General features: G+C 40.7%; 1 protein-coding gene across 4 annotated transcripts; it reads right to left on the bottom strand.

The window, feature by feature from the left end:
• Positions 1-3,295: 3,295 nt before the first annotated feature.
• Positions 3,296-17,440, bottom strand: Rap2c (RAP2C, member of RAS oncogene family). Of its 4 annotated transcripts, XM_027432076.2 has the most exons (5): positions 17,296-17,440; positions 17,109-17,161; positions 16,318-16,436; positions 13,749-14,063; positions 3,296-5,775 (listed from the first exon to the last, which is right to left on the bottom strand). In XM_027432076.2, exons 3-4 carry the CDS (start codon positions 16,390-16,392, stop codon positions 13,785-13,787), a joined length of 354 nt encoding a protein of 117 aa, XP_027287877.1. In that variant the 5' UTR covers positions 16,393-16,436; positions 17,109-17,161; positions 17,296-17,440; the 3' UTR covers positions 3,296-5,775; positions 13,749-13,784. The 4 variants fall into 4 exon arrangements, with proteins under 4 accessions (XP_027287877.1, XP_027287879.1, XP_027287878.1 ...); XM_027432078.2 differs by lacking the exons at positions 17,109-17,161; positions 17,296-17,440 and adding an exon at positions 16,600-16,939 and having other exon boundaries at positions 16,318-16,478; XM_027432077.2 differs by lacking the exons at positions 17,109-17,161; positions 17,296-17,440 and adding an exon at positions 16,600-16,735.
• Between the last annotated feature and the right edge of the window lie 4,554 nt (positions 17,441-21,994).

Genomic DNA, 21,994 nt, shown 5'->3' with positions numbered 1-21,994 from the left:
CCTTTTGGGAAAAAAATAACCCATCAACTCCAATTTCTGCTGCCCAAATAATCATGAGTGTGGGGCCAACCACTGGGGATTGGTTGACCTACCAAGAGCCACACCCTTATAGAAAACTGACTCTCCCTCCCCTAGAAGCCATGAACTGTCAATTGCTCCTTAGGTAGAATGGCTTGTCACCTCCCGCTTCCACTCCATACTTGAATGTTGACTGGCTTGAATTTGTGCACACAGCCACAGCCACAGCTGTTGTAACTTAATGACAGCAGCACTTCTGTCATGTAAGATTCTGGCTCTTAACATTTTCCACCCCCTCTTCTGGAATGGTCCCTGAGTCTTGGGGAAAAGTTGTGGTATAAATGTCCCAGTTATGGTTGAGCACTCAACGGACCCGTATGCTGTGCACTTCGACCAGTTGATTCTATGTGAACCACTGTCCACCGCACAAAGAAATGTCTCTCATGAGGTCTGAGCAACACAAATTTTGAGGGAAGTTTGATACTGTGTCCATTTATTTAGCAGAATAATATATACTATATAATGTATAATAACATAGTAGGAGGGTCCCCATGGGGCCTGTGAGCTTTCCAGCCAGATTTCCAGTGTCAGACATCCATCTTATTCCATGGAGCAGGCCTTGAATCCACTCAGTATCATTCTGCCCCTTGAATCATAGAAGATTTGGTTGTGGACTCAAGGCTTTTTCAATCCGGTCACATGGTTACTATACTTGATATCTATCTATACTATATTGTTACTTTGGAAGTGATTTTAGAAACAACTATTAGAAACAAATGCCGAAGCAAAACCAAAAAATCAGTACCACCAAAGATGAAGAAGAAAACACATTTCCCATGATACCCAGTTGGTGAAGTATGAAAATCCAGCGGGAAACAAGGCAGCGGGTGTCGAGAGTTGTCCTAAAGGGTGTGTGCTTATTTTGTAAAACATTCATTGATATTTCTAACAAACTAGGTATAAGCACCAAGGATAAACAGGTGACTTAGTAAAACTTCCTGAGCTCACACTCCAAGGAAGCAGCTCAAAATAAAATACAAAGGCAGAAACCGCATTTCTGAATAGGTAACCTGGGAGATGAAAAGTACCTGAAAATCATGGAAGTAGTGCTCTCTACTGAAGAAGGATGTGACTGGGACCAGCTGTACTTCCGGTTCTGTAAGTTTAAGTACTGGGGTGGAGGGATGCAGCTGAGCTCTGAGATGGATTCTGGATACAGCTGCTAAATCAACCTTCAGTTCTTTTTGGCACTAACGGGGCTGGATTCTGTCTGGCAGTCAAAGGCTGCCAAATTCCTGATTTAAGACATTGCCTTTCCAATGAAAAATAGCTATAATGAAAATAGCTTATGTCTTAGCAGTATCACACACACATTAATTAGGACCCATAGTACTTTATTGCACGTGGACTGTCACACTGAGTTAAAACTGCCATTTCTTCTTTTTAAGAAAAATCTTGCTTCTTCAAGGTTTCTATAAAACACAAAGCCCCCAAACTCTAATGTCTGTAAAGAATGCTTGTCTGAATGTATGCAGACTCTGTGTGTGTACCTGGTACCTACAGGAAATAGAAGAGGGTGGGGGGTTCCCAGGACTGAAGTTACAGCATTCTTGCCAACTGATGTGGGCGTTGGCAACAAAACTCTTCCCTGGTGTAAGTACCCTTTAGCTGTCCAGTCATCTCTCTAGCCCCTACAAGATTTTCATTTTAATAGGGCCAGTTTGATTTTATCAAATGGTGAATTCATGTCCAAAACAATCAGTTTTGTTGTCATTCGATTTTTTTCCTTTATACACCTAAGCCACGACTTTCCATAGATGAAAAACTGCCTCTACTTCAACCCTAAGCAAGTCTTACAACTTTGGATCTCAACCCTAATGTTATATACTGAAGGAATGTGAAGATTAGATGAACCTTCTTCCTAGATAAGAATGACCTCCCAGGACCACAAGGAGGTAAAGGTGATTTGAGATATACTCCCCTTCTGATCCCTGATGCTAGTTCTGGCTCATCTGGTTACTTTTTCTTAGCTCTTTCTTGTACCACCCATCCTTTCTTTTGCTCACTGGGTTAGAAATGTGGGCCTTACTGGATGAAGGTATTCTATTCTTTTCGCCAAAGAAAGTTGGACAAACCTTGGAAGACTGGGGGACATATCTAACACAGCATATATGGGATGCTGGGGCCCACCAGAAGACTGGTTATTGACAGTAGTAAACAAGTAATAATAACAATAATAAACACTAAACCTTTTGTATATGTTGTGATACAGGAATACACATGTCCCAATTCCTTCCAAATACCCAAATGTAGTCCACGTGCATCTAAGTTTAAAAAGTAAGGTTAAAATACCTTCACAGTTCAAGTTAAAAATATTGGGCTCAGATATAGGGAGGGCCTAGGCCCTCCCCCAAATGATATGACACACTTTGAAAGTCCCTGTTGGGGGATGGGTTGGGGGCTTGATGGGGAACATGGGAGGATGAGGGCCAGGGAATGGGGGGATGGATATGTAAATATGAGTAGTAATTAAAGAATTTAAATAAAAAAATACTGGGCTCAAGCCAGGCAGTGGTGGCGCACGCCTTTAGTCCCCGCAAGCAGGAGGCAGAGTCAGGCAGATCTCTGTGAGTTTGAGACCAGCCTGGTCTACAAGAGCTAGTTCCAGGACAGCCTCCAAAGCCACCGAGAAACCCTGTCTCGACCCCCCCCCCCCGCCAAAAAAAAAACAAATACTGGGATCAACATTGAATTAACTCACTGGCAAAAACTTCAAACAGATAAAAGATAATGTAGCAATCCAGCTGAGTTTGTCTAGTGTGTACAAGGCCCTGGGTTCAATTCCAAGCATCGACAAAACAAAACAAAACAAAACACATGGTACCCCAAAGGCAAAATGATAACTTAATGTGTTTGAATTTTTGTAATTTGAAATATCAAAACTTATATACATATTGTTTGAAATTATTATTCTATGGATAGTTTTCAGTCAACAAATTAGTATTTGGACCACTTTCTGCATATGGACTAAGCTATATGCATTTTTTACTCATTATCATTTCTGAGTTAATTCAAATTGATTAAGCATTATAATTTAGGACATATTTTTAATATTTCCCCTATAAAGTCAAAATAGCAACTAAGGAAAAAAGTGAATACATTTTTAATTTCTGTTTAAATATGTACTGTGGATGATGACTTTCTGCTAAAAAATACAAGTTAGCAAATCTAGAACAGGAAGAAATACACCAATCATTAAATAATTACAGAGACAATCCTCAGTAATACAGATATCTATTTTATTAAAAAAGTTACAAACAGGTGGACTGCAGGGTCGTCTTACAAAATGACAAGAATGAAATCTATTGGAAAAATTTTACTTTTACAAATCTTCATAGGTAATTGTTCAATGTTTGTACTTGTTATTCGAGATTTTACCGTTCACTGATAAAGTTACAGTACATTAGACCCATGATAATAGGTTACATGATTTTATTTGCAGAGCCCTACTGCAGTGATTTGAACAACTCCTAAACAGATGCCATAGTAAAGACAAGACATATATTGCATTTAATATTCATTTCTTATCCTAATAAGCAACATGCAATCTATTGAGGAAGCTAAAATAACTTTTGGTCCCTTTTCTTAAAATGTGCTGGAGAAACCACCTTTAAAATCACTTTTCCCCTGATTCCTGTGATCCTAAGTGAATCCCCGTGAAATTTGCTGCTTTAGTCAGTGACAATGAACACTGTGATGGAGATAGAGGTGACAGAAGGCAGAGAAGGGGAGGAGGGAAGAATCTCCATAGGAAAGAAACACTGTCTAAAAAGCAATCTGCAGAGAATTGAAGTCATCATGAATGATTTGATTCCTTTAGAATTTCACGGAGCTAGTAACGATGAGCCACAAGCACTTAAACTAGTCTGAAATGAGTGTGTGTTTTTAAAGTGCAAACTTAAAGTAAGTATTCATTTCAAGCAGTTTGTAAATAAGGAACAATGTTTCAATAGCCTCTACCCTTATAATCTCACCATCCAATCCCAGATTGAAGAACAAGAGCTCACTTTCAGGGAATCGGATCAGGAATCAAATGCAACACGATTTAAAAAAAGGAAATCAAAGCTTAATCATTTTCTACTCATTAATCAGTGGCCATGCTGACCAATAAATCACATGAATGTAGATATCACTTTATTTGAACACCACACACAATACAAATTTAAAACTGCCACACCCTTCCACAAACCATCACTGCATATAGTAGAGCTTTTCTTGACAAAGTTATTGAGCTATTATTATAGATCAAAAGAATAGTTTTGGTTTTCTTTTATTTAGAAGCATGTTCAAATGACTAAAGCTGGGCTCCTAAAATGGAGAACTTTGGCGCAGTAGGTGAGCTGCAGTTACTAACTTCTGCAAATTAAAAGCACACAAATAAAACCAAATAAAAACCCAAGAACAAAATACTGTCAAACTTATACAATTGAAAAATCACTGCTAGAAAAAGCACTGCTCAGGATGTTAAGACCAAACCAAAAGATTACTCATTGTAAGTTTTTTCTTACTGTTTCTATACCTGTGTTACTGGTAAAATGTTCAAGTATTCAGACAAAATGTGCTGATTAGGTAAACAACATGGAAGGCAATGGCTATTAGAAAGCACATTTGCAAAAATGAAGAAAAAAAAAGAGCCAGAGACGTGGCGCTATTCTCCCTCCTGTTACACAGACTTTTGTCTCTACTCCGAACATGCTTCTTGAGAAATAACTAAAAAGCAGTTGTGATAGTGCAAAGAAAATGAACAAATATTGCTTTAAACTATTGTTCAGAAAGACAAATATTAAGAACTAGAAAGTGTACATGATTTTATTTGAATTCAATTTTACATGTGCAGAAGTCTACCAGATGTCAATGCCAAGCCTGCCAGGCAAAGCTGAGCTATCTCTGTTTAGGTATACAATTAATTTACCATGGACACAATATCCCCTTTCAAAGGCATTGCTAAGGAGGTCATAACTAAGTTTAGGACTTCACAGAAAGGAAAATGTTACCGCCGCAATTCAATGTTGGAAATGAGATTAACACATGTGAAGGCCTAATGGAATTGAATAAACTCAAGCAAATGCTGTCAACTCCCAATATCACCTGTAACTTTCAGATCTGGAATAACAGAACACGTCACAAACTGCACTTGAAGAAGAAAAGGGAAATTCATCCATACAGGTAAAATGTGATCTTTAGTTTCTTTTTACAACACTGCCACACGTAAACAAAGTCTCAAAGTATTAACCAACCATTTAAAGGAGAAAGAGTTTACAAATAGGATGAAGCATTGATACGAGGTAATATACAGAAGTAACCATTTGTTTAAGGCTCAATTTTTTTCTCCATTATATCTTTGTTTTAAAAGGCATTGAGTAGGTAATACTGAGTTTGAGTAATAAATACAAGTTGAGAAACTGATTAAAGAAATCAACTAACATATTAAAAATTAATCCTTTCATATTAGCCATCAATAAGAACTTAAAAAGCTAGAAAAGGACAGATTGGCAAAGAACAGATTTTAAATGTATGGTAAACGTGCTAAGCATTACTGTTAAGGTCCTTGGATCTTGAGGGCCAAAGACCTTATGCACTTCATTAGATGTATGGCAACATGCTGTGATAGAGACAGGTTTACCAAGGCTCAGTTCTGCAACCCAGGTTGTAAAGTTCTCCAAAGCAGCATCTGTGCAAATTTCCTCTGAGTTTTATCTGCAAGTAAGATCAAAGAGATTTCATGAAAACCTAGAGCTATACAGTAGAATATCCAGAAACTACCCTGACAACAAATCCATATATATGCATACATGCACGCTGAAGGTCACTAGTATGGGATCTTAGGGTATAATTTCACTGTGCTCTTTATCAGTTTAAGTAACAAAATAATTTTCTGCACAGGTCCAGAAGAGTCACCCATAAGCAGACATGTAGTGAGCCTGAACTGGATAGAATACACCATGTCTCTGTTACTAGTTCTTATGATACTATGACACTTCCTACTTACATGTATGTGATACTCAAAACATTTGTACTGATTAAAATGATCTTGAGTTGGGGCAAATGTGCTTCTGCTTTGGACTCGATCTGTTCCTATTACAACGGGAAATGGTGATAGACTTCAATGCTCTGTTACTACACTATTTCTTCCAAAGTTTGGTTTTGTGGGAATTCAATATGATTCTGAGTGTAGATACGAAACCTAGACAGTGACATGCAGCAGGTCACACGCCCTATTCTGATCTGCTCTTTTTATGGACACCCTCCCAGTCACAAGAACTTCTGTAATAGACACTCCTCAGTTTCTATCCTTATAGGTAACGGATTCCTACCTTCCATTTAATACTGGGAAAGAAAAAAAACATCATTCAGACTAACAGTGCGTCCTTCAGTTGGGCCAAGTCATCAACTGGCTTCTAGAGAAATGAAATTGTGTTTGTTCTTTAATGTAGAAGATAAAAAATGTTATCATTCAGCCAGAAACAAAGAAAAGCAACCATGAAAGAGAGACAAGTGAAGTTGGTGTAAGATCTGGTGTAGCAATGTCTAGAAACACGTAATTAATTTTAAGTTCATTTGACAGCTACACTGTTAGTGTTCAAAGAGCCTGAGAGAATGTGTTCTAATTAGCCGTATCATAAACATGATTACTTTGAAAGAATTTCCCACTCATCATTATTGAAATTCTGCTACCTAAACATATTAGGAAAATCTTCCCCTTTAAAAACTATCTTAAAAACTTTGTTTACTTGAAAGTCAGACTTAAATGTGGAAAGCTAAGTTATTATATTAGAATATGAATTAAGTTGGAGAAAGTTCAGTTTCCTTATCATTAAAAGAGCGAGAAAAATCCTTCCTCACAGAGTTGCTATATCTGTCATATTGGACAGTGCATGATGAAGGCACTCCATAAACTGAGTATATAACATTAGGAATTGCTTTCATTTCCCAACCATGTTATTGATTTTTAAACCACTAGGATCAGACCATCAATTCTTCAATATCTACACTAAGGACATTCATACTTTTCAAGCTGTTAGAATTTATTAATCATTTAGCCGGGCGTTGGTGGCGCACACCTTTAATCCCAGCACTCAGGAGGCAGAGGCAGGCAGATCCCTGTGAGTTCGAGGCCAGTCTGGCCTACAGAGCAAGTGCCAGGACAGGCTCCAAAGCCACAGAGAAACCCTGTATCGAAAAACCAAAAAATAAAAATAAAATAAAAATTTATTTATCTGTTAAAGCAGTATTTGATTATTTTATACAATATTAGGCTTTTCACTAATTCATATTAGACTTCCCCTAATTAATTGCAATTTCCAAAATAAATATACAAGAGCTTGAATTTTCAAATATGATTATAACATCATATTTAAGATATAAAATGTGATGGTTTAATACTCTAACATCAAAGTGACAAAATACATACCACAAATCAGCTTACTAATCACATTCTACATGAAATAAAAACTAAATATTCATCACTTTCCACTCAAAAAACCGTGAGTTACATTTGGTCTATCTGCATGCCTCCAGTGAAATCAAGCCAAACAGATATTCTGAGTCACACTCAACAATACTAACAGTGAGCATACCTTTAAACAAAGTAATAAGGGTCACTTTTCAAGAGAGCAATAAATTATAACCCTCTGCAGCAATAAATCCTGTGTCAACTTCTTTCATTAAGCCAAAAGGACAGTGTCTGTCATATTAGGAATGTTCAAGATGGAAAATGTAAATGTCCTTGCTGTAAGTGACAACCAAATATTTAGTTTATTAACACTCTTGTTCACTTAAAAGAAAACCACTCCAGAATCTTTACAGGCAGCCAGTCAGATTAGTACATTTTCACTCTTAGGCTATCACCTGAGACACACTTGCTGCTTTCCTTGTCCCACATGCCATAAAATAATACTTAAGCTACCAACCAGCAAACAAATCTTGGTTCTGGCAGCTTCTACTCAAATGCTTACTAAAGTGTTTGGTTTTTTAAAATATTTTTTCTATTAAAATTATCAGAGTACCAGCTGGGCGTTGGTGGTGCACACCTTTAATCCCAGCACTTGGGAGGCAGAGGCAGGTGGATCTTTGAGAGTTCTAGGCCGGCCTGGTCTGTAAGAGCTAGTTCCAGGACAACCCCCAAAGCAATACAGAGAAACACTGTCTCAAAAAAAAAAACAAACAAAAAAATCAGAGTAAAATAATAGAAGCAAAGAATAATTCAAACACTATCTCAGAAAATGAGAAAGTACATCTCCCAAGTAGAGTAAACTGTTACACAATGTACCAGACACAAACTTGAAAGAACAAAGATCATTATTTAAGTCAGCCTGAAGAAAAAGGGAGAGTCTTGATTCAGGACAAAACATATCATTTCACAAGGCAGCAGAATGCCTGGGGTGGGAACAAAAGGATTGGAGGGGCTTGTAGTTTATGAATGTCTTTTTTAGCTTAATAGATTTTCCATTTTGAAACACAATGGTAGTATTGACACCCAGAATTTTTATAATTTTAGCAAACATAGATGTGCACCTACAATTCCTTTTTTCTTTCTTTTTTCTAGTTTCAGACATTTGAAATGCTGGAGATTCGAGCAAGGAACAATCCTAAAAGATAAAGTTCTCTTTGTATCTTTACTTGACATTTTCATCTTTGAGCTAAATATTAGTTGCATCGATGGAATTCTGTTACATGATAGAGACAGAATTTTATTGTTGTTGCTACTTATCTTGTTTCATTTCTTTAATTTGCATGAAGCTTATTGACACTGGAATAGGAAGACCAAATCATGAAAAGTATTCATTGCCTCTGATTAAACAGACAGTCAAAAATGAATCCATGTCATAGATGCCTTGAAAGGAAGCAGAACCCTGCTGGAAGGGAAGTGTGCGTGCTGAGTGTGTATGATAAAGCCAGAGTCAAAGGTAAGGGCTTGGCTATTGCTCCTATTGCCTAGACCTAAGATTGTCAAATGTTTTCACACAATGAATTCTACTCTAATATCTCAAATACTGTCACCATGGCCACTGGTAATAGTGTGAAGCCAACAATGCAATTCCAATTGCTAACTTTGAATCAGACCAAGTACTGTTCCCCACAACTGTAGTAGTGCTTTTTGAAAGCAATATTTCCAATACTGTAGCTAATCTAAGGAATTTGTGCATATGGTTTTGATTGAATATGTTTTTCCAACAACTGACAGGACTTCAATTTTTCTTAGTTGCATTATCTTCTGATTTGTACAACTCCACTGAGAAATAATCCCATGAGGAGAATTGTTCCAGTAGTAAGGCTAGAACGCTTCCTCGGTGGCAATTCTCCAACTCCATGATGCAATTTTTGTTAATTCTACTGACGGTTCATTCTAAGCAGGGAGGTAATGGAATAAAACTTAGTGGCTCACACACATTTCATTCTACAATAAAAGTCTAATTTTGAAGTGAGAGGAAGTAATTAAGGAAGTTAACAGGTACACAGTCTCTTTCCAATCAGGTACCCCCACACCCAGTGTAGGTCAAATTAAGCACCCATCTCCTCTGAAGTGTCAAACTGAGAGCCCTGTGGGGTGAGAAGGGCTGGGGAGAGTCAAGGATGGTAAGGAAGGCATACAACTCTGTGCATCCCTAGTACCCCAGGTCTGCTGTAGGCTCTCATGGTACTTTGCTCCAAAGCATGCTTCTCCCCAGTCCAAGCCTTCTCTTCTCTGGCTCACACCATGAAGAGGGGACTGTTTCCCCACTTCAAGTGGCATGCTCAATAGGGCAGGGGGAGGAAGATGCACCTGACAGCAATGCACTTTCTGCAACAGAAATCCACCCTAGGCATCCCCTCCTCCGGGGAATATTTAACTTGGATATGAAAATGCCAGCATTTTCAGGTACATAATATGATTTAATCTTGAGGATTTTCCTTTTACATTTGCTAAACTATCATATTTAGTGAAAAAAATAAGATGAAACTGTTCTCAGTCTACATTTATAGTAAAAAAGAAAAAAATCTTGAAAATTTGAATCCATCCTACTCCTTTTAAGACATACTAAGCCCAGCTAGAATAAAATCCCATTCATAGATGGTTTATCCTTCCAGGAGTCTTTGTTACCATCCCGGGCATTCTGCTGCCACGTGAAATGACGTGCTAGTCTTGAATCAAGAATATCCCCTTTCTTCAGGCTGACATATATAATGAACTGGGGCTGACATAAATAATGATCTTTGTTCTTTCATTTTGCTTCCTGGTGTTTGGTACTGTGCTGCACCATTTACTGTACTTGGGAGAACCTATTCCATATCATGCTGACGAAAATGGTAGAAAATTTTTCAGACCTTCAGGCCACAGTAAAGAACACATTTCCCTCTTTTCATTTTAATTTTTCTTTTGTAACATTCATTAATACCAGACTGATACATAAAACTGCTTCAAGCATCATTTTAAAACACTCTATTTGCCAAAAGGTTAGTCTGAATTATCACATAAGGGGTAGATAACTTTAATGCACATCTCCCTTCTTTTGGGGAAATGGATAGAATATTTAAGAGTAGTATTATGACCTTTCTTCAGATTCCTTCTGTTCAGAAAACAAAACAAAACAACTCTACCTTCCATCCCCTGCACTATATCCATTTTTCAAGGTCTAACCCAAATGCTACTGTTCCCAAGCTACTTAAGCTCACTGGGTTCTTAACCAGGGTTCGTTCTACCCCCACACCCATGGGAATATCTTGTAATTTCCAGAGATAATATATTTTGTCCAAAGTGGAGGGTTTGAGCATAATATCAAAGCTACTGGGTAACTGCCGGGGATGCTGCTCACATTTTGATTCCCCTACACATAAGACAGCCCTCAAAAACAAAAGCCCAGAATACCAAACATTTCTGCTTTCGCTCTCCTCTCAATTCCGACACTGCTCTTGTTTTCTTCTTTTATGGTATGTTATTAACAAAACAGTCACCCTTCTCAATACCTTCATAAACAAATGGCACTGAAATAATTGCCTCTAGATAGAGGAGCTACTGTCTTAGGGACTAAAACAAGGACTCCAACACTGACCTAGGAACTGTAGTTGCCTGGTGAAACAGTTCTCCGAAGTGCTTGCTAGAAACCACTGTGGGTCAGCAAGGAAATCAGGATGGTGCTGGCTGGATCTAAAGAATCTGCCACACTTCCTAATTTACAATAAAGTGACTGCCAGTGGGAGGGAGAGGGGGGAAGAAACAAGCATGGGAGCCTGGCTCTGAAGCAGGTGTTGGGCAACAGCTCAGTGACCCAAATGAAAGGGTGTTAGGAAATAAATGTGAGGGATTCTCAGGAGCCATTCTTAGAGCACTAACAAATCGACCCTCCTCAGCTAAACACAGCAGCAACCATGGTCTTTCTGTCTTAAGTACCTATTACTTCTAACTTCATACAAAGTAGTTTTGTAAGATGAAGGACAAACACTCCTCAAGTCACCTTTACTAGTCAAAGTTTGATCATCAATCTAGATCTGGAACTGACAGCCTTCAGGGCTCCATGACTCACAGAGACTCACAATCCATCACATACTAGTTCAGGTAACAGTGAGGAAGGACAACCACAACCTCCACTGGCCTCGGGTTACAGACCTGCATACCTATCAGTTCCATCTGATTTGGTGTTAGAAAAAACCCTGCATATAGTGCACACTGTTCTAAAAGAGCCTTCAGAAATCCAGCTGATTAAGGGGTTTATTTCAGGGGCCACACCTTCAGCCATGCACTGCTTACAAGAACAAAAAAAATCAAGCAGAAAGATATACATCGTTACAAAGTCACTTAATAAAAATGTGTAATTACTGGTATTAATAACATCTGAGTTTAGTATGTCGATCAACAAGAAACATGAACATAGTAGGCTTGGTACACAGTAGGTTTGGTATAATAAATCGCTCCTATGTACATATTCCTGTAAGTAGTGGGAAAACTAAGATCATGAGAGCATATAAAGTGAAACAAATTCAGACATTATTTATAATAAAAAATTTAATGATATCTGTAAAAATTATCCAATTCCCAAAACAGGGGTAACAATTGACCCTACATGTACATGGGACTAATTTTGCTTTTACCCTCTTCTCCTACATTAATAACAAGAAGAAATATTTTATGGGATTTGGTTAATTTTGTATAAAGACGGTAAAAGTGCATCCGTTCAAAAGTCTTCTGTTCAAAAGTGTGAGAAAAGTACAACTTAACGGTAAAGATGCTATCAGCATACAGAACTTGTTCAAACCTGAAGTTGGTTGCAATTCAAAAGACACATTATAGGATCAAGAATGTGGGACTCAATCACTTACATATCTGCCTGTTCCCACCTCAAAACGACACTGGATGGCTGACACTATCAGTGTGATACATAAGCTATACTAGAGTCCCAACACTGACTATATAAAATAACAGATTTAGCTAGACATAATAAATGAGTTTTTAATCAATGTTTTTGGATGGTTAAAGGCTGATGAGTGAAAGCTTTCTGAATAAAGCACTGCTGTCATCCTTCATTTTCAAAGATGACACTACCTGTTAAGAGTCCTTGTCTACAGACATAAATTAGGGACCGTGAGGCCTTTCTCTAGGCAGCACAAATAAAGGCAGACCTTCAGTTAGGAATCACGTCTGCGATCTGACATGCCAAGTGCCATTTGCAAAGCTGCTTCCTAGACTGGAGGTCAGCCCTGGCTCAGAAGGGTCAGTTGCATTCCTGATACTGTCTGGCTAGTCTGGCACTTACTGTGGTTTTCTTAGTCTTCCACAGTATTGGTGGTTTATATGATTATTTAAGTGCTACTCTCAGTGAGATTATTTGCCTGATTACAATCCAGCTGAAAAATCAACACATACACATATATATATATAATCATCTCATCTTAAATCCTTGATAAAGTTTTACATAACATTATTTTCTCAAAAGCTCTTAAAAACCTTACTATCATTTAACATAAGGTGTGAAGGTTTCTTATTGTTCTTAGTTGCATTATTTATTAAGCTGAGTAGAAATGAGTCGGGTACACAGGACGGTTCCTTCTGACACACCACAGATAAATTAAGCAGAGTTTCATTTCATCAGGTATTCAGAATGAAGTGAAGGTACTTCGTGGCTGTGCAATTTGTTATTACCAGAGGTCACTTAAGTTGTACGAGTGCAAGGTACAGATGAACTTGATTAAATAATCATTCTGTTAAATCAAGTACTTGAGTGATTAGAAAATTGGTGGTTTCAATTATAGTAGCTCTCTTACCCAGAATATAAAAGTATTAACACCATCAGAAATTATTCATCATCTTGTGATAGCATTTTGAATGTTCTGCTGTGCATCTTGAACACTAAGACTGCAGAACAGGGGCAAGATGAACTATTCGATGAATCATCCCCTCCAAATGTTACCGAGTAAGGCTGAGAAGGAAACCTAGGAAGCCACTCCTTAAAAAATAAGTCTCATCAATGGCAATACACACAACTTCTTACCTTTGTTCTGCTTATCTGCAGTTTAAAAAGGGGTTCTCTGCATTGAATGATGATGGCTTTATGCTGAGGGAAAAATGTTATTTTAAAAATACAGAAACTTAAGGTGGTATCAAATATATGGATGTATTACTATTAAGCAGTTGTTTGTTTTATACTTGATGAAAACCAAAAGGCCACCTGGCCCACACAATTCCACCACCAACTAACCTGCTCGGTATGGCCATGATTGAGGTTTTCTTTTTTTTACTGGACAACACAAGTTGTGCAACACTGATCTTGCTTCTCGGGCAGGGATGAATAGTTCATTTGCCTGACGATCTCAGCAAAAAGTTCATCCACCATTGATTTACTTTTTGCTGATGTTTCCATGAAAGGACAGCCCCATTCTTGAGCCAGAGCTCTGCCTTCTGAAGACATAACCTCTCTTTCTGGTTCCAGATCCACTTTGTTTCCTACTAGGATTAGTGGAACTTTTTCATATCTCTTCACTCTCACAATCTGATCTCTCATTGGCTTGATATCCTATTCAAGCAATCACAAAGGGAAAGAACACAATTATATGTTTGCATTCCACAGCAGACGTGTTACAATATCACAAAAATCATTCCTCGGTGATTATATAAAGCTAAAACCACATACTTAAATAACGACAACAATGTCATGTACCCCCCCTACGGAAGTGAGAACTAGATCATCTCCACAGGCACCAGCTGTGCTTTGGCATCAGGGATATAAGATTCAAGTTGCGCACTCACCTTAAAATTCATCTAACCACTGCCCCCCACCCTCCGTCTAGTTCAATTAAAGAATCAAGTCCCCAAATATGATTCATCCATTTGTACATACAGATGTTTGGCCAGCTCCCTAAAGCTGCCTACTTGTCATCGCTCCTGTAACACCTGTTATCCCAGCACAAGACTGCAGCATGTAAGTAACTCCTAGTCATTTAGCAAGAGGACTTAAGAGAAAGTGTTTTAAGAGGGAACAACCCCCCCCCAAAAGCAACAACCCCCCCCAAAAAAAACCCATTTTAATAATTACAAATCCATTTTTGGAAACAGATATACACATAAATATTTCATTTTAAACTGGTTACTATGTCTTTAGCCTTGTAATGTCAACAACTGTGGCCAATGCATCTGGAGTCTGGATGAGAAGCTACATTTCTTTCTTCTCCCATTGCTTCCCTACTGATTTTTCTCATAGTGGTAAGAATCCTAGCTGGTTTTCAGTGATAGCAATTTTTGGAGAGAACTGAATTGATATAAGACAATATTATAGGTTTAGGCCCAGCATCGCATTTTTTTTTGAGTTTTGTAAAAGAGTTGACTTAAATATGAAATCTGCATTTGGGTAATTACAGTAAACAGAACACTCACACCCAGGTCAAATGTACCAATTCAGTCTTCTCTGAATTGTTAAGCTGCTTTTCTGGGCTTCCTTATGGAACAAGTTTAGCTAAGAATACCAACTTTCGCCTCAAAAGAATCTGACTCTGCTGCAATAATGCCATAGTTCCATATTCCCTATTTATGTCTATAACAGAAGTGGATTCAGTGGACACCTTAGGAAACACACTGCAAAGACTTCCAGCCTCAGGAGAATCTGCTGATAACAAACAAATCTCCTGAGGATCCCCTAGATAGAAAATACCCTTAGTACTTCCTGGGGGAAATGCTTTTATGGTACTTTTGTTTGGAATTTCTATCTAGCTAAAACATCCTTGAATTCATTTACCCAGAACTTACTATCCTTACAAAGAAGTTCTTGAAGTTGTTACAAGGTTACTGGAAAAATTCCGATATAGCACTTTACCCTCAACTCCTGAAGAATGTGAAACTAGCACATTACACGGGCTAAGGCACTTAAGATTCCCTAAGTAAGCAACATTGAGTGCATACCTTTAAATGCAGAAAAAAAATAGCTGTTTCCTAAATCAATGGTAGTCAATATTAACGGGTCAATATAAGGTCATCTATTTTCAAAGAATAAATAGCACAATTACTGCATCTCTTAAAATAACGTTAACTTCAGTCTGTTTCCCAGTAAAAGACAGGACGGATTTTCTGAAGCAACTGGACCAGATCCAGGTTGGCTACCCCACTGGGATAAGAAATCTGCCCGTGCTCAGCGTTCCCAGTTCCACATATTTTCTTTAAGTATAGGCTACGATGGCAGAAACGATTTGGATCAACGAGAGAAAAGGAGGGTCATTCTTACTTTCTGTTGATTATGAATCCTAGGTCCTAGTCTTTTAGACTAGTAACTTCCTTTGCGGTGCATTCCCCCAAGTAAAATACCACGAAAACAGAACTTGTACTCATTTTGCAGCAGAGATTTAGGATTCCAGTTGAGGAACTTAGAGGCAAACAGAAGTGGAGGAAGGAAAACCAGGCACACAGGTTTTTATCTATGTGTAAGAGATAATGGGCTTAACAATTTCTTTCTTCGTGCTCCATTTGCTTGAGATTATCTATGAAATGTTTTGTTGAGCACGTTAATCGATACTTGTTGAATTGAATAAGCAACTTCAGGTTATAGCGACGGCTAAATATACGCAAGCTGACCCATTTCGTTTTCACTTTTCTTTCCCTTAAAAATAACTTTAAAATATTTGTCCTTTAGCACTCTCTCCAGAAATAACCCAGTGCTTCCCGTGCCATGCCAAACTTTAGAACGCCAAACACACTTATTAACACACAGCTCAAGCAAATCAGAAGTACATGTACAATTACCACACCCCCTTCGAAGAAATTCCAAGACTCGGTTTGATTACCTGAAAAGACTGTTGATTCACCAAACTATACACCAGGATGAACCCTTGGCCGTTTTTGATGTACAGATCTCTCATGGAGGCAAACTGCTCGGTTCCTGCGGTGTCCAGAATTTCCAGTACTGAGGGAGAAGAGTCCACTTCGATCTCTTTGCGGTAGAAATCTTCAATGGTGGGGTCATATTTCTCAATGAAAGTCCCAGTGACAAACTGCACCGTGAGGGCAGATTTGCCAACCCCTCCACTCCCTAACACCACTACCTTGTATTCCCTCATGAGTCTCACCTTCACCAACTCCTGCCCAAGGGGGGGAAAATAACACCCCGCTAGCTGCGCTGCCGCAAGACGAGGCGGAAGGTGGGCGGAAATGTGCGAACTGGGGAGGAGAGTGCAGAGAAGCCGAGGGCCCAACCCCGGCCGAGGAGGAAGTTCCAGGAGGGGGAGGGGAGAGAGGCCGGTGGCGGCTGGGTGGGGATGGGAGGGGAATGCCCTTCCTATAGGAACCTAAGGCCGGCCCCGGGGGGCGTGGGGAGGAGGGAGCGCCGGCGAGCGGCCGAGCCAGCGAGCGAGGGAGCGAGCGAGGGAGCGAGAGCGAGCGAGCGAGGGTGGGGAGCCGCCGCGCACCCCCACGCGGGAAGGGGCGGGGGCCTCGCGGCCGGGGGCTGCCCGCCACCCCTCCCCCCCCCGCCCTGCACACAAAGGGGCCCGGGGGACCCCGCTTCCTGCTGGCGCCGCTGCCGAGCCGCCGGCCCGAAGCCTCGGGGGGGGGGGGGGAGGACCCCCGCTGTGCTCACCGCCGCCGGGGCGGGCTCTCTGGGCGCCCCCGTTCCCGCGGGGGTCGTCGGGCCTGTAACGGGGGACGGGGAGGGAGGGCAGGAGGGAAGAGGGGCGCTCGTTAGGAGTCGTCTGACCTCCCCCAAAGCCACCGCCTCCACTGCCTCCTTCCCTTGAGCCGCCACCGTCGCCGCCGCCGCCGCTTACCCTGCCGTCCGCACTCCCCCAGCCGCCCGGGAGGCTCTGTCAAGCCAAGGCCATGGCCACCCGGTCGCCCGGCCTTGATGCTAGACGACGGGAAAGGGGCGGGGGCCGTCCAGCGGCGGCGGCGGCGGCGGCGGCGGCAGGGACTCCAACCGAACCCACCTCTTTTTTTTTTTCTTCACCCACCCCCCAGCCCACCCCCCCCAGCATAAACCCGGAAGGGTTTCCCTGACACACTGGCTGAGGTGCCCCAATTCCCCGAGACTGGACGCGTTCACTTCCGGTGGGGAAAGTCCCACCTCTTCTTCGGGGCGAGCCGGGTGGCGCTAGGGCCGCGCCCTGCTGAGCGAGCCAGGCTGCCTGGCAGGGTTACAGGGCGGGCAATGGCCTTGAGAAAGGGCGCTTCACTGAAACCAAAGGCTCCCTTGCTTTGGCGCTAGGAGCGATTGGCTGATTTTTCTCGCCCACTGGACCGCCCGAGTCCCCTCGGCTGCTAGGCGTTCATCGGCTGTTTCTGAGGACCAGATTCCCTCCTTGGCCAATAATCTGGCAGCCCAGAAAACACCAAACATCCCTGGGCTGGAAGTTGCTAGAAAAACCAAACAGTTTAGGAAGTTGATTCCCGTGGCTGCTAATTCTTTAACTTGCTATTTTTTTTTTCCTGAGCAATGCATGCTAGCGACCCTCAGAGTTGATTTGGACTCTGGCATTTTTACTTGGTGCCTTGGTCATATATGCCACTTTGTGTTTTATCAGTTGGCATATCTGCCTCACCTCCCTCAGCAAATACAAAACTTTTTTAAAAAGTCACAAGGATCAGCATTACAAGTAGACTTTATGGTGGGCTGTTCCATTTTGTTTACCACAGCAGAAATGGTAACCAATATTCAAGAAAGTTGATTGCAAACGTTTAGGCCTGTAGAATACTTTAACTTTTTATCATCTGCATGTCTAACAAATTGCCCGACTGGCTGCTCCACATTTAAATTTTGCTTTAAAAGCCATCTTTCATAGCCTTGAAATTCAAAAGCAAATAATAACTTGTGTTAAACTGGGTTCTATTTTTAGAGAAAATTGTAACTGCTAACTTTCTATTTGTAAACCTGGTGTCAGATCTACGGGGCCACAAGGCTGGACAGTATTTTGGGCTCTTCACTTATTTCTTTATTCAAGCACACTCAGAAACCCAGACAGAGTCGCTGGCCAGCCTAGTTAAAGTGATTCCACACTTCCCTATTTGCAAGCCCTAATGACCAAGCTGGATAAAGAGATGTATCATCCAATGTAAAGTGTTAGGCATCAGAAAATAGGCGAATCCCAGAAGTGTGAAGTCGCTTTGTCCCTTGTCAGTATTCCCCAATGTCACTGACAGTAGTCAAAGGACAGTTTAGTTCAATTTCTCCTCTGTCTCAAGCTGGTGCAACCTCTCCAGGGAAGCCTCCAGGTAGCCTGGGTCCTGCCTGCTATCCAAGGCACTGCCCTCTGCTGGAAGAGCTTTGGCCTGTGAGGTCTGAGTCTCACCATAGGTCACTCACTGTTCCTTGCACACTTGCTGTTGCCGGATTTGGAGCTCTGCTGCTGTCTCCCAGTCTGGCTGTCTCCAGACTGTCTGGTGGAATCCACAGCCCTCCACGAGCCATGCTTATAACTGAATGTGGAAATTCCTCTTCTGATCCATGATCCAGCCAGCAGTGAGCAATCAAAGCAAAGCTGTGTGTGCCTTTCACTAAATTGTCAAAACTGTTATTTTTGAGGCTATCTCATCTGTTGGCAACTTTAACATCTCTGTTTTTGGACTCGTTGAGGAGAAAGATTTTTGCTTTTGCTTATATAGAAACACACTCCTGCATGCAGTAGGATCCTATTGATTCACTCCCAAATCTCATCCCTACATGACAGAGAATGTTCCACGCAGTCTGAAGAGAAGTTCATATTTTTGTCAGGAAGAATGTTTGTTCATCAGTTATACCACACATCAGGAAATTAGACTCAGAAGTAACTTCAATTCCAATTTATTTCAGGTAATTTTTAAGAATTGCATATGTTTAAAAATGGAATACTGTGCCGGGTGTTGGTGGCGCACGCCTTTAACCCCAGCACTCAGGAAACAGAGGCAAGCCGATCTTTGTGAGTTCGAGACCAGCCTGGTCTACAAGAGCTAGTTCCAGGATGGCCTCTAAAGCTACAGAGAAACCCTGTCTTGAAAAACCAAAAAAAAAAAAAAAAGGAATACTGTGTAGTTTATAGGCACAAGAGACAAGAGTACATGTTTCTGTGTTGGTATGAAAAGATGGCCTGTGGAGGACTAAAAGATAAAAATAATGAACAAATATACACTTGCTTTCACTTTGTAAACTATGAGTGTAATAAGGCCTTTGACTTGGAAGCAAAGCCATTAATTATGGGCGCAGAGTATTATGAGTGAACTTAGATTTTCCAAATAATTTTGTTTAAAAACCCCTGAAATTGGAAAGGAAGTAATTACAATGTTTCCATTTTTGTGTTGTATTAATTGTTATTGTTGTTTGTGTATGCATGTGTGGGGTGTGTGTGTGTGTGTGTGTGTGTGTGTGTGTGTGTGTGTGTGTGTGTGTGAGTGGGAGTCAGAGGACAGCTCTTAGAAACATTGCTTTTCTTCTTCCATCTTGGATTCATGAGATCAAACACAGGTTGCCAGGCTTGTCAGCAAATGCCCTTACTCACCGAGTCATCTTGCTGGCCCTACCGTTTCTAATGTTTTGCAAGGAGAAACTAAATAAGATTGTTCATTGCCACTGCATCAAAAAACAATCTCCCAACCATTTAGGGACCAGTCTGTCTAATTTAAACAAGCTCCAACCTTCTGCCTGCCTCCCTGGATGGCTCTATACTTAGAAAAGTATTTCTCATGAATTATCTAAGTTCCCAGTTGTTCACCAACATACTCTTAGTAGGCACTGGAGGGGGAAAAGACAACCTGAAAGGGTTTGGCCTAGCAGTTGAGAATCAGTGCTCCAACGGGTGCATTCCAAGGGTAGCTTTGAAACAATCTAGCCGTACGACCTTACGAGACTTTGCAGCGGTGAGCCTGGAGCTCCTCACCTGTAAAAGAGAGATAAGAGTTTGACACAGGAATGAAGAGAAGTATTGGAGGTAACAAACAGTGCACAGTCCCATTGAACATTATGGAGCTTTAACACAGTACATTGATGTTTGTATACAATGGAACGGTGCTGGGGATGTGGCTGACGTGGTAGAGAAATTGCCGAGCATGAATGAAGCCCTGATTTGGATCACCAGCACCTCATGCAACCAGGCACGGTGGCACATGCCTGAAATACCAGCCCCGGGAAGTGGAAACCAGAGGATCACAAGTTCCTTCCAGGGTTTCTTGACCAACATAGTTGAGTTTGGACCCAGCTTCAAACACACAAGACCCTGTCTCAAAACCAAAACCTGCTAATAAAATAAAAAGTGAAACCAAAATGAAATGGTAGGGAAGAAAACAAAACTTTTTAAAGGCCTAATGTGTTCAAGTGGCACACACACACACACACACACACACACACACACACACACACACACACAAAATTCTCTGGCATATACTGTTAAAAAGCTTCTTGTGTTTCGTTTCACGGTAAAACATTCTTTACATGTCAGTGTGTCTGTCAGTCCCCTTCTTACACACAATGTTGTAAAGCAAGAGAGTATTTATGCTATTCTGCACCCTGCTTTTTTTACACTTAATGCATCTTGATAGTTCTTTTCAGAGCATACAAGTTTACCCCTTCTTATACGTTTCTTTTCCCCTCCATTGCTGTATCAAATAAACTACCTTCCTACTGAGGGACAATCATTTTTTTTCTTTTTATTCATTCTATGTGTCTGTTGTATCACATATTTTGATCCCATTCATTTCCCTGCCCCTTTGCATCTGCCTTCTGTCCCTGCACCCCCCCCAATAAAACAAAACTGAAGATTAAAAAAAAGAGAGAGAGAAAGGGGAAAATTCAAAATCTGGCTGTGGAAGCTGCAGTGTGACACAGTGAGGCACGAGGTAACTTCCTTTTTCCATACATCTTTATTTGCAAGTGTTCATTGCAAAGCATCATTGGTCTGGTTCAAGGCCTCTGCTTTCTGATACATTATCGATGCTGAGCCCTCACTGGGACTCTTCTTGGATATCCTGTTGTTGTCCTATCTTGTGGACATCCTGCAGCCTGGACCTTGTGTCAGGTCCCACTGAAGGACAATCTTTGCTTCCAGTTGCTTGCACTGAATGGTTCACGCAAATGCCATTGCTACTTAATCTTTAGGGAAAACTTCTATGTGTTCAATAATGGAAGCAGAGGGTACTTGCACATAAAATTCGTTGGGAAAATAATTGCTAAGTTGCTCTTCAGAAAGGTCACCTGGTTTCTAATCTCACCAGTGAAGTATGGCCATGTTACTTTCTTTGGAAAGTCATCCTAGGTATTACTAATTCTAGCATTCTATGGCTATTGTTACTTGCTTGGGTGTCTATGGGTTTAAAATACACAGGGTCGTATTCTAGGAGTTTGAGCTTCAGAGTCAGAAAGCCAGGAGTACTTTCACTCCTTTGTTTCTAAAGTTGGGTGTAGTAGTCTAATCCATAGTATAAACAAGACAGGCAACCTACCCAATGCATGTAGTCTTCCAGATACTGACTGTTTAAAGAACGTAAACTGTACTAACAATGAAT

Source organism: Cricetulus griseus, chromosome X (genome assembly GCF_003668045.3).
Source record: "Cricetulus griseus strain 17A/GY chromosome X, alternate assembly CriGri-PICRH-1.0, whole genome shotgun sequence".
Taxonomy (NCBI): domain Eukaryota; kingdom Metazoa; phylum Chordata; class Mammalia; order Rodentia; family Cricetidae; genus Cricetulus; species Cricetulus griseus.
Note: the sequence above shows the minus strand (reverse complement) of the source record. Positions and strands in the feature narration are given on the sequence as shown.

Coding starts and splice junctions, on each gene's coding strand:
- Rap2c (XM_027432074.2), bottom strand. CDS start 16,590: ATGAGGGAATACAAGGTAGTGGTGTTAGGGAGTGGAGGGGTTGGCAAA. Junction 14,064..16,317: donor TGAATCAACAGTCTTTTCAG/GTAATCAAACCG, acceptor TTGCTTGAATAG/GATATCAAGCCAATGAGAGA.